Source organism: Apodemus sylvaticus, chromosome 3, assembly GCF_947179515.1.
Source record: "Apodemus sylvaticus chromosome 3, mApoSyl1.1, whole genome shotgun sequence".
NCBI classification, from domain to species: domain Eukaryota; kingdom Metazoa; phylum Chordata; class Mammalia; order Rodentia; family Muridae; genus Apodemus; species Apodemus sylvaticus.
This window is the reverse complement of record NC_067474.1, coordinates 147,401,006-147,419,017: the sequence shown is the minus strand read 5'-3', so window position 1 is coordinate 147,419,017 and position 18,012 is coordinate 147,401,006. Positions and strand designations below refer to the sequence as shown.

The 18,012-nt window shown below is 53.3% G+C and overlaps 1 protein-coding gene and 1 non-coding gene across 4 annotated transcripts in view; both read left to right on the top strand.

Moving 5' to 3' along the window:
* Positions 1-2,509: 2,509 nt before the first annotated feature.
* Rps6ka1 (ribosomal protein S6 kinase A1) overlaps positions 2,510-18,012 on the top strand; it is a 35,840-nt gene continuing 20,337 nt past the window's right edge. The window contains exons 1-2 of one of the 3 annotated variants that reach the window (XM_052177663.1): positions 2,510-2,711; positions 9,556-9,600. In XM_052177663.1, the coding sequence (XP_052033623.1) occupies positions 2,649-2,711; positions 9,556-9,600 (108 nt within the window). In that variant the 5' untranslated portion in view covers positions 2,510-2,648. Of the gene's footprint in view, positions 2,712-9,555; positions 9,601-15,640; positions 15,755-17,282; positions 17,506-18,012 lie in introns of those variants that run through there. The other 2 variants (XM_052177664.1, XM_052177662.1) reach the window with 2 other exon arrangements.
* LOC127681858 (U6 spliceosomal RNA) lies at positions 6,998-7,100 on the top strand. Its single transcript, XR_007977211.1, has one exon. It is a non-coding gene; the product is annotated as a U6 spliceosomal RNA (small nuclear RNA).

The window sequence follows — 18,012 nt, the reverse complement described above, 5'->3', positions numbered from 1 at the left end:
ATGCTTGGCGGCAGGACCCTTTACTGGGTGAGTGATCTTGCCAGGTGTTTTGAGATGGGGTCTTCTGTAGTACAGGCTAGCCTAGAACTCAATAAGAAGCTGGGGATTCTCTTGAATTCCAGATCCTCCTGCCTTCTATCTCCCAAGAGCTGCAATTATAGGCATATATCATCACATCTGGCTGTATTTAGATTGATTTTTTCTGAGATATAGTCTCTCTGTATAATCCAGGATGATCTACTCCAAGCTCAAGAGGAGGCCTTAGCCTCCTGAAAGTTGGAATTGCAGGCTTGTGGCACCATGCTGAGAGGGCCTGGTGTGCCATTCATAACTATAAATAATATATATAGGGTTACAATGACTTTAGTCCTAACCGCAGACCTAAAAGATTGGAGTTATAATTCCCAATTTTCAAATAAAGAAGCTGAACTTAAAGACAGGAGTTGTCCAGTGCTTAAAGAGAGGGCAGATTTGGGATAAAAATCTATGGGTTTTTTTTGGATTCCAAAGTCCCATCTACTCAAAGTGCAGTTCAAGTCACCAATGATTCCACTAAGGGAAGACATGGGATGAGGGGACATGTAGATCTGGGAGAAATCAGTGCCTACTTCATTGTGTATGTGTGTGTCCATATGCATGTGTATGCACACATGTGCATGTGTCTGTGTGCACGTATTTGTGCCTGTGCATGTATGCATATGTTCACATGAACGTGTATGCTATATATGCATGTGTCTGTGCACATGTGTCTGCATACATATGTGCATGTGTATGTGCTATATGTGCATGTGTGTGCCCGTGTATCTGTAGGCTACAGGTTGACAACCTATATCTTTATCTTTTGATTGTGTGAGTCTCTCTTTAACCTGGAAGTCACCTACTTGGCAGCCTGACCGACCAATGAGAGCCCGTCTCAGCAGCCTCAGCAGCGAGATTACAAATGCTTGTTGGGAAACTAGTATCTGTTTTTATTTCTTTTTTGATTTAATTTAATTTTTTGATTTTTAGACATCATCTCCATTATACAGTCCACGCTGGCCTCAGAATCATAATCATCTAGCCTAAATCTCCTGGATTAAATTTATTTCTGTTTATTTATTTAGTTGGGTTTTTTGGGTCTGGGGGTTTGTTTTGTTTTGTTTTGATACAGGTTCTCACTATGTAGCCCCGGCTGGTCTAGAACCTGCTAAGTAGACCAAGCTGGCCCTGAACACAGGGATCCTCCTGCCTCTGCCTCCCTATTGCTAGGATTAAAGGCATGCTCCACTTCTCTCCACTTAAAAACGTATTGCAATTAAATTTCTTTATTGGGGAAGGTTGTCCCAGTGTACGTTTCTGGAGGTCAAAGGACAATTTATGAGAGTGGGTTCTCTTCCACCACCTGGGGCCTGGGAGTCCTACTCAGGGTTTCAGTAAGGCAGGCAAGCCCATTGAGCCTTCTCACAGACCCACCCCACATTCTTTTAAACACCAGGGTGCTCCCGACCTGCTGTGTGACTTCAGATTAAATGCCTAGAGTGTCTACTAGGAGGGGGTGGGGTCTCAAGAAAATCACGAGCTGCCCGGAGGTATAGTGCCAGGGTACTAAGCACGACTAGGCCTACAAAGCCTGGGTTCCGTACCCATAACCAACCAAGCAAACATAACAAAAAAGAAATTCCTTATTAATGGAGCCTGGCTCGCTGGAGGCTTTCAATCAACTAGCCAGCTTGTCTCTCACCTGAGAGTAAGTCTCACGACACCTGGGGCCTAAAATCTCCTTAAGTGCAGGCCAAATTTTCCCAGAGAGAATCCTGATTCCACCAGAACTGGACTTTGCCTTCTTCACAGGGAGGTCTCATGCTCAAATCAGACCACAATCTGGTCTGCCGCGGAAGAGGCGCGGGACCTGGCCTGAAACCAGCGCCCTCAAGTGATAGTCCCTCAGACTAAGGAGGGAGAAAAATGCGTATTAGGAAATCACCCTGGGGGCGCTGTGGGTCCTGGCGCTGGCTGGCTTGGGATACGGGGATCACATGGAGACCCCAAAGTGTGGGCTCCCGTGATGTGCAGAAGCTTTCGGAAGGGGGCGATCCTAGGGCTTGGCCAGCTGAGAGCCAGAGGGCACACGGCCCAGGCTCCTTCCACGCCTCAGTCGGGATCAGGCCCAGGACGTCCCATGTAAATGTGGGGTGGCAGCCGCTCCCCCTGGAGGGAGAAGGCACATCTGGGTTAACATCCCAAAGGCTGCTAGGACAGGACAACGGAGGCCCGAGCGAGGTCTACAAAGCGACACACAGCCTGGGAAGACGGAACCCGCAGAGCCTCCGGTGGGCAGGGCCGACAGTGGGCTAGGGTCTCCGTTGAAGGGGAGGCTGACTCCCCGCGCGTTGGGGGCAGGGGTCCGCGCCGGGAATGCCGCGCCGTGAGGGGGGACTGGGCGGGCCTACTCAGGCCCCGCCCCCGCGCAGGTAGCCAATGGGCGCGGCGGCGCCGGGTGACGGAGGGACCCGAAGTGCGAGTGCCGCGGCGGCGGCGGACGGCCCAGCCAGAGCGCGAGGGGCTCGGGGGCGTGCGGGGGTCTCAGTGCAACAGCAGGGACCCCGGGGCCCAGAGGCGGCGCAGCCCGGGGCCGCCGGGAGGAGCGAGGGCGGTCCGGCGGCGGCGCGATGCCGCTCGCCCAGCTCAAGGAGCCCTGGCCGCTCATGGAGCTGGTGCCGCTGGACCCGGAGGTGAGTGAGAGGGGCGGGGGACAGGCGGCGGCGGCCGGCCGGCCAGCCCGGATCCGCACCGGGGCGGGGCGGGGCGGGGGCGGCCCGCGGCGTCTCTGCAGTCCCGCGGGGACGTGAGTGCCCTCCGGTCTCTAGCCCACTGTCCGGCTCCACCCCCTTGTGCTCCGGGCGTGCGTGTGCAGCGGATGGTTCTGCTGAGCGCTCAGTACCTCCCTGCGGTAGCCAGGAGAGGCAACCCCACGGGGTGTTGAGATCTGACCCCTAGGACCCATCCCGCTTATCATCTTTTGGTAGCTGGTGGGAGTTACCCCAATCAGTGCAGAAAGGAAAGGCTTGGGTCAGACGTCTGGGCTTCTACTAGAGACAAGGATCATGGGAATCCAGTTTCCCACCGTTCCCTCTCCCCAAGACCTCTCTTCATTCCTCCACCTCTGACCTTAGGAAGGTAGCCCTTCTGGACCCCTGGCCATTATGGAACGGGTGACGATTCGCTTTCCTTTGCCCTAAAGGTAATGACACCGGGTCTTCCTACTTCAGGTTATGCTGAAGAGTGGGGAAAGCCCGTAGACCTTGTGAAGATTGTCTCTGTGGAAGAGACTCTGCCTCCGTCTTCCTCTCTCCTTCCTTCCTTTCCTGTAGAAAAGGCTCAGCCCTTGGGCAGTGTGGCTTCTGCCACCTAGCCTTTCACAGAAGCAACTCCTGCCCTTTCTCGAGGGCTTTGTGGTCCAACCCTGAGCATGTAGGAGGCCACTTCTGTGGTGTCCTGTCACCCTGGGATCAAGGTCAAGTTCTGAACCAGCAACTTTAAAACTTTCCCCTGCTCTGGTGCTGAGGAGGCAGTTGAAACTCTGCCTTCGCTGGAGCTCTTATGGGGTACAGGAGACAGGAGACCTCACTTGATCCCAGAACCTAGATGATTTTTCTTCTGGCTTGAACCACTTTACCTATGGTTGGGACCTCAGGTCAGTCACTGTGAACCCTGCCTCTCAAGACCACAGGTAGAGGGGATCCACAGTGTGGTCCCCAAGTCTTCAGGCACCTGGGGCAAGCTGCCCCTTTAAAGGGATGGCCTACACTGGCTATTGGAGGGTGGGCGCGGCTGGATTAGGTAACCAACCTGAAGGCGCAATTTGGAGTAAATTGTTCTGGGATCCTTGCCATCGGGTTTTTACAGGCCCTACACAGCCGCTCAGAGGTTCACCGGCTGACTCACCCTCCTAGGTGAGGAACATTGGCCTATGCAGCCCCTGTTTCCTGCCCCTGCTCCCCCCCCCCCACCTCAGGACCGGGGCACGAGGCCTGAGGGAAGGCTCAGAGGTGTACTCCTTTGCCTGGGCACGCCCCTGCCACCTGGGCCTCCAGAGGCAGGTAGAGATGAGCTGGGTAAGGTTAGGGAGGGACTTAGCCTAAAGATTCCCAGTGTTAACACTAGCGGGGAGGGGAGAGATCTAGGAGTGTTAGCCTCCTCCAGGGCAGTACTTCCTGCTTCCCTTTGGGAAATCCTGAGGCCAGAGGCAGCCTCATAGGGGCCAGGTTAAACCGGAAACATCTTAGTTTGAATACTGTTGCACCTGAATTCTGGGAGCGGAGACTGTCAGATTTCCTGGAACGGGGGAGAAGAGTTTTTCATTGAGCCCCTCTTCAGAAATGCTGTGTAGCCCTTACTTAGTCCACCTTCAAGCTGTCTGGGCCTCTCTTTCCAGTGCCACAGATGAGCTTCTAGCTCTACTTCCTGGGCCTGAGAAGCACCCTGGGTCCTGCTGCCTGTGTCCCCTCCCCCGAGCCACGGAGGTGCCTGTGGATTGGGTGTTATTGTTTGGGTAACAGGAGCCATGGGGCTGTGAGGGTGTGCATGCTTACTTGAGAACAGGGCCTTGCTGTTCTTCGTGCAGAAGCCATGTAAGTGATACAGTGCCTGGCCTGCAGGTACTGGCGCCATTGTGGGCAGCTTCTGGCCAGGAAGGAGGCAGGTAAGGGGCTGGCAAGGGCATTTGGCAGAAGAGGTCTGGGATCTGAATTGCCCTGTCTTCTCATTGCTGTCACCAGAAATGGGCTGCTGGCAGGCGGGGCCCAGGTGGAATGAACCAATTGAGCGCAGGGGTGAGGATGCTACCTGGGCTTTTCTTGGTTTTGCTGAAAACAGCAAAGCCTAGTCTCCAGCTCCTGTCCTGCCAGGGTTTCACTATCTGCTATTTATTGATGTTACTTTAATTTTCACAACTTGGCAAGTTAGAAATTATGACCCCCTCCTCCCCCCATTTTCAAATGGGACGGCAGAATTCAGGGATGCTGGCGTGCACATTACAATCTGGATTAGAACTCAGTGCTATCGCTGTTTCCCTCCAAGGGAGAGAGCCTAGGAGATGAGCGTGGGGTGGGCTTAAACTGGCACAGGTGGCAGGTAGGCAGAGAGCAGCTCCGGATGTTGGCACACTCTCCTCGGGCCGCAGGGCCCTTGTCCAGCCTTGGCTGAGGCTAGCAGTGTCCTGGCACTTGGCTCCCAGGCTCATCCGTGCGCGGGGCTGCCAGGGCCGGGCTCAGAACCCAGCTCCTGGGGCTGCTTCCTGCCCGCGGGCACGTGCTGTCTTTCTCCATCTGTTGAGCTCCCAGCTCTCCAGAAGCTGCTCTGGACCCTTAGGTGGGAAGAAGCATGTCTGTTAGGACTCGACTCTGACTACTGGAAGGAGCGCAGGGCTCTAGGGGTTCTGAGCAGGTGTCTGTCCTCATGAGCTGTGCTCCAAGAGTCCAGAGGGCGAGCCAACCCCATCCCAGGCTTTTCTCCCTGTCCCAGGGTTTGGTCTTATGTCGCTCCCCTTCCTTCCCGTCCTCTCCTTCCATTCATCCAGGGCCTTATTTGTGCTATGCAGGAACTCTACCTTTGAGTTAAACCTCCCTCTAGGCCTTTCTTTTTTCTTTGAGACAGAGTTTCTCTGTATAACTCTGGCTGTCCTGGAACTCACTCTGTAGACCACGCTGGCCTCAAACTCAGAAATCTGCCTGCCTCTGCCTCCCAGAGTGCTGGGATTACAGGCGTGCGCCACCACCGACCGGCTCCCCAAGGCTTTTTTTTTTTTTTTTTGGTTTTTTTGGATTTGTTTTTTTCAAGACAGGGTCTTTCTGTATAGCCCTGGCTGTCCTGGAACTCACTCTGTAGAGCAGGCTGGCCTCGAACTCAGAAATCCACCTGCCTCTGCCTCCCAGAGTGCTGGGATTACAGGCATGCGCCCCCACCGCCCGGCTCCCCAAGGCTTTTTTAAAAGTCAGTTTCCCCAGGGGCCAGAAGAGGGCACTGGATACCCCCCCACCTTCCCTACCCCCCCACCCCCCTGCTGCCCCGCAACGCTCCCCACCCCTCCACCTCTGCCGCCCCAGCTTCAGTTACAGGCAGTTGTGAACTGCTCCACATGGGTACCAGGATTTGAACTCATAAGTCCTCTGGAAGAGCAACAAGTGCTTTTTACCATTGAGTCACCTCTCCAGCACCCCTTCAGTTTTTCAGACAAGGACTTCCTTTAGTCTCCTGGGTACAGCTGCTGACACGGTAGACATGGAGGAAGAAACCGAGACGCAGAAATGTGATGTGATGTGATGTGATGTGAGAGCTCTCTCTCAGAGCCACTAGTGGCGGTGGCTTTGTGATTACACAGCTGTGTTCCTCCTGATGTCCCAAGTGTCAGACCAAAAGGGCAGATGATCTCTGCCGTCCTGTTTGCCCCTCCAGTCCTCTGTTGAGGATGGATCACTTCTCTAGAGATCCTGAGAGATGGGTTCATAGGCTAGGATCCCAGCCAAAGAAGGCTTGGTGGCGGAGGACCCCTAATTATGCTAAAAACAACGGGACACCTCTTGCTGTGCCTTCTCTCCTTCGGCAGGGATTTAGGCCTGCAAACGCATGACTTTTGAGTCTTGGACCCATGGCTGCCACGTGCTAGCGGTGGAGAGCCCGTTGGCTGAGCCTCAGCTGAAAAACAGGATAACAAGAACCCACTCTGGCTCCCTAGCTGTCTTTGCTGGGTTCACCGTTTACCTTTTATTCAACAAAATGTGTGTTGAACCCTGGCTCGATACTAAGGAGCTGATGAAGGACGCAAGTCACGCCCCCTCCCGTGTTTCGGTGTGTGCTCAATGCCCTGGCTGCGAAGGAGAGAGGGAAGACCCGGGCTGGGTGGGCAGAGGAGGCAGAGTTTGAGCGGAGACCCAGGAGAGGAGCAGAAGGGCCACCATGTAAATGCTCAGTCATCGGAAACGGGTCTATTGGGGGTCTCAACTCAGCGGAAGCCGCAAAGAGCACCCTCTAGAGCTTGCTAAAGCTGGAGTGACACAGGGAAGATTAGCATGGTCTCTGGGCAAGGATGGCACACAAATCGTGAAGCGATTTTGTGTGTATTTACACATGATGTGCGCACGTGGGCACTCGTGTGCATGTGCGGGGGTGTGTGTGTGGCCGGGGGGTGTCGTAGGATAACTTCGTGGAGTCAGTTCTCTCTTTCCACCCTTTTGTGCTTTCCAGGGGGTCAAACTTGGGTCTTCCGGCTTGGTGGCAAGCACCTTAAACTGGTGAGCCATTGCGCAGGTCTAGCAGTCCATGTGTTTAAAGCTTGAGAAAGGTTATTTTTGGCTGCCCTGAAATACTTTCAGGAGGATGGAAATGTCAAAATTCATCACTTTTATCCAGAGTGCCTTGTGGTGTGAGTCTTCATGGCCACTTGGACAGACATTCTTGTGGAAAATGTTGTCTAACTAACTACTTTAACAGTCCAGAAGACAAATGATTCTGTATGAGTTAATAAAAAGATAGGAACTGGGTAGGGGTGACAATGGTAATGGCTCTGGTGGCTACTCTTTATGGGACAGTCACATGCCAGCTGTGTCCTTAGGGCTTGCTTTCTTTGACGTTAGGCTGCTGCCCGTTTAGTCCCATTTTACAGGCGAGAAGTCTGAGCCATGAGTCGTATAATGCCCTCCTTGGGGTCATGCAAATAGTAGAGACCAAAACTTGAACTCACATTTTTAATTTTTATTTTATTTTTAAGATTTATTTTTATTTTATGTATGAGTACACTGTAGCTGTCTTCAGACACACCAAAAGGTCCCATTACAGATGGTTGTGAGCCACCATGTGGTGGCTGGGATTTGAACTCAGAACCTCTAGAAGAGTAGTCAGTGCTCTTAACCGCTGAGCTGTCTCTCTAGACCTGAACGCACTTTTTTTTTAATTCTGGCGCTGGGTGGTTGGAGACGGTGGCCTTGGGTTTCATGCTGAGGAGCTAGGGCTTGATTCTAGCTTAGTCCCAGTGACAGAGGATGTGAGGTTTTCAGTGGGCAGAGGCTGCGTTGACTGAGGAGCAGGAAGATGAAGGTCTGGAATACCTCTGGAGGGCTGCAGCGGGGGCTGGGAGGCAGGCGACATGTGCTTGCAGGTGGGACAGACAGTTCCTCTGTGACATGGAGACAGCTGAGTGAGCTGGATAAAGCAAGTGCATCTGCCTAGTCCTGCCCTTAGGCTCTGAGCAAGCTGTGCTGTGTGTGTGTGTGGTGTGTGTGTGAGTGTGTACATCTGTATAACACTTGGCTCTTGATTCTTGGGGAGGATTAGGGGCATTAGGGGGCTCAGGGCAGGAAGGATGTCCTGGCAGGCAGGGGGTAGCGACTCCAGGAGCAGGAGGTTACATAATAGAACTGTCATACCTGCTGCTGCCAAGCAAGGCCAAAGCTGCCCTATGAACCTGACTCTTGGCTCCAAAGTCCCAGCCTTTGGGAACCTCCTGCCTGTCTCACTGTGCTCAGTCCACGCCAGGAAGGGTAGGGACAGCTTCCTCAGGTGGGTTTTGAACATCATAGCACATAGGCATAGAGAGTCCAGCTGTGGTATAACCCCAGGGCATGTTGTTTCCATGTAGAGTAAAGTCGGGAAGAAATGGGATCTCAGAGCTAGGTGTGCCCCTGCCTCTCCCTGCAGACCCCTCCCTGGCTGAGGCAAAGGCCACTCAGCAGCAGGCCTTTCCCAAGAAGTTCCCACATTTGGGGGATATTTCAGATCCCTGCTTTTCAGTTATGTGAGGGCTCTGTCTTTAGTCCTCTCTGAGCCCTGGCATAGAGAGCTAAGGCCTAACTCTCAGGGCTGTCAGAAAGATTAAACAGTGCCACAGGTGTGCTACAGAGAGCCCAGCCTGGACATGAGGCAGGCACCCTGCAGGGCAGCTGTAGTTCCGGTCCTCAAGTCTGCTCTCTCAGGTCTCCCCGTTTATGGGGAAGAGTGGGGTCTGAATGTGACCAGTGGAGAAATGCAGAGACATGGCGGATGGGTACGGCCATCACTTTACCTGCTGACGGGTTCTCAAAGTAGAGCAGGGCCGGGGAAGCCACCAGCAGGGGACACTCGCCCCGATCTTGTCTACTTCCATCCTTATAGCAGTTTTGGGAAGTTAGGGTGTCCATCGCAGTGGTCCAGATAGGGAGGGACACATCCCTCACACAGTTGGTTAGTTTGCAGAAGGCTGCACCATCCGTGTGGCAGAGCTTGGCTGCGAGTGTGCCCCTTCCTTCTGCCTAGGAAGAGGTAATTTTTGAGCTGAGGCTTTGAAGATAGATGGGGTGTTTGGTAGGCAGAGGAGGGTGAGTATCCCGAGTCCTTGGACTATCCTGCTGGGGTTGGGAGGGACTGTTGACAGAGAACTTGGTTCTTGCATAGTGAAGCAGAGGTAGATGAGAGCCGTGTAGAACTGATAGGTCTGGCTATTGGGAGCAGCCAAGGATGATGGAGTGTACCTGTGTGTGTGTGTGTCTGTCTGTCTGTCTGTCTTTGCAGGTAAATTGACATTCCCCTTCCTTTTCTCTTTTCCAGAATGGACAAGCTTCAGGGGAAGAAGCTGGACTTCAGCCATCCAAGGTGAGGCCTGGAAACTTGGTGAGGTGTTGGTCAGAGAGGAGAGGGGATTGCTCACACCGCGTGGATGTGAAGGCCCGGCCTCTCATCCCTGTGTGACTCGGCTCTCTTCCTCTGATTCTGTCTCTGTTCAGCACAGAGACTGCTGCTTTCAGCTTTCCTGCCTCAAAGGCGGGGAAGCTTTCACTCCTGGACTCCAGGTTCAGGATCCAGGAGTTCCTGTCTGCGACCCACACCACCACACTCCCTGGGTTTATTATGTCCTCTCAGTTTGTGCCTACAGAGTGATTGGAGAGCCCTGTGTGTTGTGCCAATCTCCTTGGTGGGAGCGGGTGCCACAGGGGCTTGGAAGCGTTTGGGCCTATGAATTGTAATGGTAAGACTGGGAACCTGGTGGCTTTTCTAGCCTGACCATGCCCAGTGCCTCCCTGATTGCTTCTTGAGACTCCCAGCTCCCAAAACAAGGTATAATCATTTATCCCAGCTGTCTCCGCTTCCCCAGCCTACTGTCCTATAGCCTGCCAATCCTTTACGCCTTCCTGTTTCTTATTTTAAAAAAAAAAATTAGTATTTTTGTTGTTCTTTTTTAAAATTTAATTTTTTTAGACAAGGTCTTGGCAGGTAACTCTAGCTGGGCTCAAACTCAGATCCATTTGTCTTGCTTGGTCTCCCAAGTGTTGGGATTAAAGGTGTATACCACCATGCCCAGCCAAAAACCAGTATTATACTTTTGTTTAATAATTTCGTGTATGCACTTGTGTTGTGTGTGTGTGTGTGTGTGTACACGCATGCTTGTCCCTAGGCATGTGTGGAGATCAGAGGACAACTTGTTGAAGTTGGTTCTCTCCTTCTGTCATGCCGATGACTGGATCAAAAGTTTGTCAAGCTTAGCGGTACCTGCCCTTTCCCACGGAACTTTCTAGGCAGTTTACCTGGCTGTTGTACATAGCCAAAAGCTCCTGTGTGATCTTAGTTGGGTACCTTGTCCTCTCTGAGTCCTGGCTTCTCATCTCTGAAGATGAGGAAGGAAGAGCCACACCTAAGTCAGTAGCTGTGGAGAGGCTTTGGAAGCCCTCTGGGAAGGGTCTCTGTAAACCTGGATTCCAGGTCTCCCACCCTACCCAAGAGCTCTTCTACGTCTGTCCTTGTCTGAAAGTTGGGGAGTCCCCAGGACTGAAGCGAAGGACATGACATGCTCACTGCCTGGCACAGGCTGGAACTCCCCTCCCGGTGTATTGCTCAGTTCAACTTCCTGCCCAAGGCCCCGCCTTCAGCAAGGCCCCGCCTTCCAGGCCTGGGTCCGCCCAGCTGTAAGTGCGACCTTTGATTTGGAGTCAGGCTTGACTCTGATGTTTACATTGACTTAGTTTCCAAAGATAAGGTCGCTGAGCTGGGTGTGGTGGGGCCTGTGGAAGAGTAGACCTCTGCCCACCCTGCTGATGGTTACTACGGCAACGGAGCCGTGGGGGCCAGGAAGCCTTTTAGCTTGGACCTTTGTTATCTCTGACAGTGTCTGGAGACTGATCCCACAAAACAGCTGCCCCTAATTTCCTTGTAATAAAATGAGGGAGTAGCTAGAAAGTGGTGGCGCACGCCCTTAATCCCAGTGCTCTGTGAGGTAGAGGCTGGCAAGTCTCAGTTGAGGCCAGCCTCGTGTACAGGGTGAGTTCAGGATAGCCACGGCTACACAGAGAAACCGTCTCAGGAAAAACAAAAACCAGAAAACGAAAAAACCAGAGTGATCCGTTGCGTCCCTATTGGGGAGCCTGGCATTTAGATCTTAGGTTTGAAGATTCAAGGGGTCACAGTAGAGGTTTTGGGGAACTAGTAGTGAGCTCTGCTTGGTATCTCAAGGGTCAAAAGAGCCAGGTCTGGTGATAGGCTGTAATCCCAGTTCTAGGGAGGTAGAAAGAGGAGAAACAAGAGTTCAAAGTCATCTCTGGTGTATAGTGAGTTTTGAACTAGCCTGAGCTATGTAGTACAGAGTGCAATTTGGATAGCCTGAACTACTTGAGCCTCTTTCTCAAAACCAAACCAAGAGAGAGGCAAACGGCCAGGAAGCTTGTCGAGGCCGGAACCTTTGCTCCTTCCACAGCCTCAGGCCCTGCTCTGAGGTGGAAGGTCCTGGGTGGGAAGGGGGTCAGGCTGGAGATGGTGTGACTTGGGGCTCTCAGATGCCACGTCGCGGAAAAAGCTGAACTGTGCCTGGCCTCAAATGAGAAACTCTATGCTCATTGATTAATTTTTTTTTTGATTTATTTTTATTTTATCGTATGGGTGTCTTGCCTTCATGCATGTCTGTGCTTCACTGTGTGGTGCCCAAGGGGACCAGAAGAGGGTGTCAGGTCCTCTGGAATTGGAATTAAGATTGGATAGTTAGTGGCCAAGTAGGTGCTGAGAATCGAACCTGGGTCCTCAGGAAGAACAGTCAATGTTCTTAACCAAAGAGCAATCTCTCCTACCCTGTGTGCAATTTCAGAGGTAGAACACTTGCCAGATGAGAAAATTGAAGCCTGTGTCACACAGTGATGGGGGTCAAGCTTTGTGTGACGGGAGCCATGTTCCTCCCTGGCTGGTGAATTCCTAAATTCACGGGTAGACCCGTGGGTATCTACCGTCCCAGGTGCTAGCCCTGAGTGCAAACTCCGCCCTGACTGAGTGGCTCAAGGAGCCTCACTGGCCACTGCTGGGCTTAGTACACTAGGGGGCGCTCAACCTGCGGACCTTCAGCGCATGCTTGGTGCGATATTGTTTCACTTAGAGACGCCCCTTGCCCAAGTGCGCTGGACACCCCACAGCCTCAGAGAACACCCAGGCCTGAGGGGAGGGCAGAGACAGGAACACTGCAGTTAATGCTAAGATGGGGAAATCATATGGTCATGGGGCCATACGTGTAACAGCTTCTGGATTCCTCCAGAAGCATTCCTCTCTGGAGCGTGATTGGTGGCGCGAGCCTCCTCAGCCAGTGTCCCCTGAGCTTGTGTCTGGATGTGGAGCAGAGAGGTGGTGGTCTCTGCTGTGTGTGGCAAGCGAAGTAAGGTTGGGTGGGCTCTGGGGCACCTGTCTACCTTCCCTGGGGAGTTAGCAGTTGCCAGGGCTCTGAGTAGCAGAAGATGGAGGCAGGCCTTCTAGGTGGAGGTGAGGCAGGGGTGGAGACTTGGGGACCAGGCGGTCTTGGCCCTCTTCCCGAGACTCTGTGTGCCTAGGCTGGGACAAGTTGCTCCTTCAAAGAACAGAATAGAGCCTATCTTGCTGGGCATGATGGCACAGGCCCTTATCATAGCATTTGGAGGCTGAGGCAGGTGGATATCTGTGAGTTCTAGGCCAGCCTAGTCTACATAGTAAGTTCCAAGCCAGTAATTTATCAAGACCTTGTCGCAAAAAAAAGAGAAAAGAAACATTTCTGGGCTGGAGAAATTGCTCAGTGGTTAAGAGCACCGGCTGCTCTTCCAGAGGTTCTGAGTTCAATCCCCAGCAACCACATGGTGGCTCACAACCATCTGTAATGGGATCCGATGCCCTCTTCTGGTGTGTCTGAAGACAGCAGCAATGTACTCACATACGTAAAATAAATAAATCTTTTAAAAAATATGAATACATTTAAAAAAAGAAAAAGAAAAAAGAATCTTAGGGCCTCCTGGAGGAGAGAATGTGTTGTGTACAAATTAACAGTTTTTATCAAGTGTGTATCCAGTGTTGCTATCTAATGCTGGTTCCTGTATCCATTACAGATGGGAAGAGAGCTGGGGTTTAGCATTGATGGTGTAGGGCACACACTCTTTGGGTCCCTTTGTCCTCTGTACACTCTTGGTATCCACAGGAGCGTCAGGGCTCTGCGTACACTCCCTCTGCCCTCCTGGGAGCAGACTGGGTAGCCCAGGCCCCCTCCTCTGGCTATCTCCGGAGCTGGACCCCTTTGATGTGCCTGCAGGTCTATTTTGAGAGCAGAGTATCTCCCGCCTCCCCTCCTCTCTTCCTGTTTATGAAACCCTGATCCCTCCCGGATCCCTTGTGCTCCCCTGGCCTTCTGGCTTAGCAGGATGTGACTCTGGGCTTTGGGGAGCCTCAGGCAGCCTCAGGTAGTGAGAGAAGCTTCTCGCGGATGACCAGAACTGGCCAGACTGCCCGCTTAGCACCTGGGATTCACGAAGGGCATAGAGAGAGGTTTTGTTTACAGTGCCTTTTCTCCATGGCCCATTTGGCTCCCAGAGACCTCCTTCCAGGGGGATGGTTTGGACCTTCATCTTGGCAGGGGAGGGGCTGCTACTGAGGTAGCCATTTTGCCTGGGAGCACGTGACTTCCACAGACTCAGTATCCCACGTCCCATGGGGCCTCGTCGTCATCTCTCTCAGCATGGCTCCCTTTCTGTCCATCCTCAAGACCCAACTGGACTGTCTTCATTTGGAAAGACTTCACCCTCGACCATCTCTGCACCTCTGGGCAGCGACAGCATCTTAACTGCGGCTCTGTAGCAGGACAGTTGTCTCCCACCTGAGTGAGGCAGGGGCTGGGAGCTGTCAGCTGTGTCCAAAGAAGAGACACTACTTCCTTAAGACTTGCAGGAGAGCCTGATGGAGGCGTCTCGATGGGTGGGGTGAGGGGAGTCACTGATGAACTGTGGGAAAGCTTTGCTTTTTCCTGCAGTGCAGGGTTTTTAGTTTAACCTTTACTGTCCCCTGTGCCATCCTTAGGGCCTTGAGTCACTTTCTGAGTCCTGTTTCCTTATCACTGAAATCGGAAACCGGTCCTCCCTTGGGAGCTGTGCCCAGCCCAGGCCTGGTGGGCCGACATCTACAGCAGAGGCTGGACGAGCGGGTGCTTACACGCTCATGTGATGGGGGCTGAGTGCTTCGTGCTTCTTCCCTGGCCTGACCTGGGGTCTGGGGCCCGCCCCTCCCTAGGATGCCTAGCATAGCCAGCCTGCTCAGAGGCACCCTGGGAGACACCTGGAAGGGCCTGCAGATTCTGCCAGCTGGGGAAGGGAGTGTTGGTGGCCCTTAAGATCAGCAGCCCACCAGTAGGCTTGACCATAGCAGGCGGCCGTGAGCAGAGGACAAAAGTCCGATGGTATGGTTCTGGGCTCTTCTTCCTGCTGCTCTGGGGAGGGCCTGGAACGTAAGCTGATGTCCCTCCTTCCCCACATCAGAGGCTTCAGGTCCTCACACGGTTCAGCAGAGGAAAGTCTGAGACCATTTTCTTCTTCCCGTCCCTTCTGCTACCCTGGTAGCTACAGTGCTTCTTTCCCTGTTTATGGGGACTGGCGGGTTGAGGGAATCCCGGCAGATGCGCTTGTGGCGAATCTTCGAGCAGGCTGCCCCTGCCTGAAGAAGCAGAAAGCAAGCGCTTGGGTCTTGAGGCGGTGGCTTTCACAATTCCACAGGCCGTCTACCACAGACTGTTATCAGAGCCCTGTGAGGACAGGGAAAGGGAAATGCGGGGTGTGTGAGGGGGCGTGTGTTTCTACACTGGGCTGTCTAGAAAGGGTTTCTGATCAGCAGCCGGAGTGAATCTGTCAGTGCTGTGGGTGCGTTAGTGTCAGAGGAGCTGAAGCCCTGGAGAAAGGGATGGGCCTGGTCCCCTCCTCCTCTCAGTAGCCACTTCTTCTTGGACCCTCTAACTTTTTGTCCATCCCAGGGCTTAAGATCAGTGTGTCTGAACAGAGAAACAGGACCAGGCCGGGTGCTTTCCTGCACTATTGGGGAAGGGTTGCCTAAGTTCCTGGCTGGGTCAGCCTGACCGGCCTTGCAGACTTCTGTCCCATATGTCCTCGGGAAGCCCCCAGGGTGTATCTTTTCAAGTCCTGAATGCCTGGTGTGTGGACATCACATGGCCGTGTGGCTCGGGTCCCCTTTCCCTTTCTTCACTCCCTGGGGGGTCAGGAGACAAAAAAGGATGCACCTTTGGGCTCTCCTTGGATCCCAGCTTGGGGTCCGCAGTGTCCCTCCTTAGCAGAGGAGTCTAACCAGTCTTGAGTTCCTCCTTCCTGCTGAGGGGGAAGTGAGAAGGAGTGGACCCTGCCTTCTGGGCTAGGAAGGCTAAAAAAAGCAGAAGTCGTAGGAGTTACAGGCCCCTCTGGCCACCGGCCTGAACCCCACCATGCAGACACCAGCCGATTTCCCCAGGGTTGAGAGAGACTCCGGCTGCTGCCCCAGAAAGGTGAGGAAAAGGGTAATTCGTCTCCAGAAGTGTCTGTCATCATGGCTCTGGGCACAGAATAGGTTTTGGGGGAAGCGCTCTGAGCCCCGGAGTTTCCAGGGTAGCTGCATCTGTCTACTCGGCCAGACAGCTTGGAATTGAGGAGCAGATCTCAGGGTGAGACGAGCAGGAGTTGCTGTGTGGCCTTGGTCCGTGCCTGCATTAGCAGGTTACTCCCTGGGGACTGACTGGCCTACAGTGCTCAGGGCTTTGATGGTCCCGGGGAGAGTTCCAGAGTGCAGGCTTGGAGTGAAGTTCTAGAGTGCCGTGAGGATGATGGAGAGACAGGGCGGGCTTGGGAGGGCAGGAAGTGGGATCTGGCTGGCTTACCTGCCCACCCTTTCCTGGGACTGACTGTAGGCTGCTGACTACAGTCAGACAGGACCCAGAGGAGGGACTTGACTCAGGACAACTCTGTCATTGGTTTGCCTTGAACCTGAACCACAGTGTCCTGTTCCCACAGAGGGCTTAGAAATTTTAGGGATATTTGGATCCGGGTACAGTTAAGAGGTGGCTCTCTCGAGTCCTTTGTCAGCCCTGGGGCTCCCTAGGAAAAGTTTTGGAAGACTTCAGAAATGGGACTGATCACTGACTCAGTTGTAGCTGCTGGGTCCTGAGGCTGGCGGCTTCTGTTCCCTGCTCTCCCCCCACCCCGAGCACCCAAGAAAGAATCTGCAGCTCTGCCCTGCCTTGTCGTTTCCTGGGGATCTCTGCGCTACCACCTGCCTGGGTCTGCCCCGGACACTTGTCAGTCTGTGCAGGTCTCAAATTCTGCCTGGCTCTCTGCTGCCAGCTCTGTCTCTCTTGTCGGGTTCCAGACTCTGTCTCCAGTTGATAAGTGCCTGTCTTCTTGAGTTGGGGACACGATAAGTGTTGAGTGGCTTCTTCCCTCCCTGTCTTCATATTCAGATGAGTCTCTATCACACAGACATGAGTTCCCTTCTGTAGAGTGGAGGTGTATTCTTGCCTTTGCCAAGGGTACAGGTCTCCTACTACCTCTATGTGTTAATTGTGTGCCTGCCTATCAGGTAATGGTCCCAGGCTATCTCTTGCTGGTTGCTTATATGTCCTTGTATTATATCTCTCTGCCTGTTAGATGAATATATATACATATATACTCATATGTATATGAATATATACATATATACTCATATGTATATGAATATATACATGTGTGTGTGTGTATGTACACACATGTCATATGTCTGTTTGTCTTGTCCTTAGCTGCTATCCATGGTAGATGCCTGGCTCTGTCTACTGGGTACCTTGTCAGGTCCCTGTTATTCTAGGACCTATCTGCTCAGCAGCTGGGTTGATATGGGACTCTCTCTTTGTAGGAGGATGAAGGGGAGGGCCAGAGGGCAGACCTCAGGCCCCGGGGAGTGGGGGGGGGAGAGAAGGGAACAGAGTGAGGGTGGATGGCTGGAACCGGGGGAAACCACAGGCTCCGTCTGATTGGCTGTCTTGAGCCTGGCCCAGCCCCCACGCCTTCACCCTGAACATCCGCCTTGGGCCCAGCCACCTCCTTGGCAGCTCCAGTGGCTTGTTGCTTACCCTTGCCATGGTGCCGTGGCCCTGCTGGGCGGATGGAGCAGGACCCCAAGCTGCCCCGTCTGTGGCTCAGGACCCTGCTCCCCTGGCTGCTCCGGAAGCCACGGTCCAGGCTCAGCCAGGCTCTGCCTGGCCCTGGCTCTGGTCCCCAGCAGGACTCGGTAAGTATGCCCGGGTATCTGGTCCTGGCTTGGCAGTAGCCGCTGAAGCAGGTGTTTAGGCAGCCGGTTTGGGCTAAGTTAGCTTTGGACTCTTCTGGCCCTGCTAGATGATGACTGGACCTTGCCCGGACTCACTTCCTGGGGAAGTGAGTAAGGAGGCATCTCAGTGCTCTAGCGCAGGACAGGCAGATTGGAGGGCCAGAGAGGTCCTGTAACACAGTGACCTGGTGCTCACTGAGGGACATTTGGTCCAGTGTGCGGTTTCTGGCTGTAACTCTCAATTGCTCCATAGCCACTGAGTGGGTTGGGGGATATCTGGATGACTCTGGGGTCTCCGTGTACTTCATTCAGTCTTCTCCACTCAGTTAAACTCTCAGATAAGAGTTTGTCTCATCTTATCCTGCCTAGCACCAAAAAAAAAAAAAAAAAAAAAAAAAGGCCCAGCTCTACCTCCCCATTATGAGCTCAAACCTGACTTCCTATTGTGGCAGAACCCAAACAGCCGGG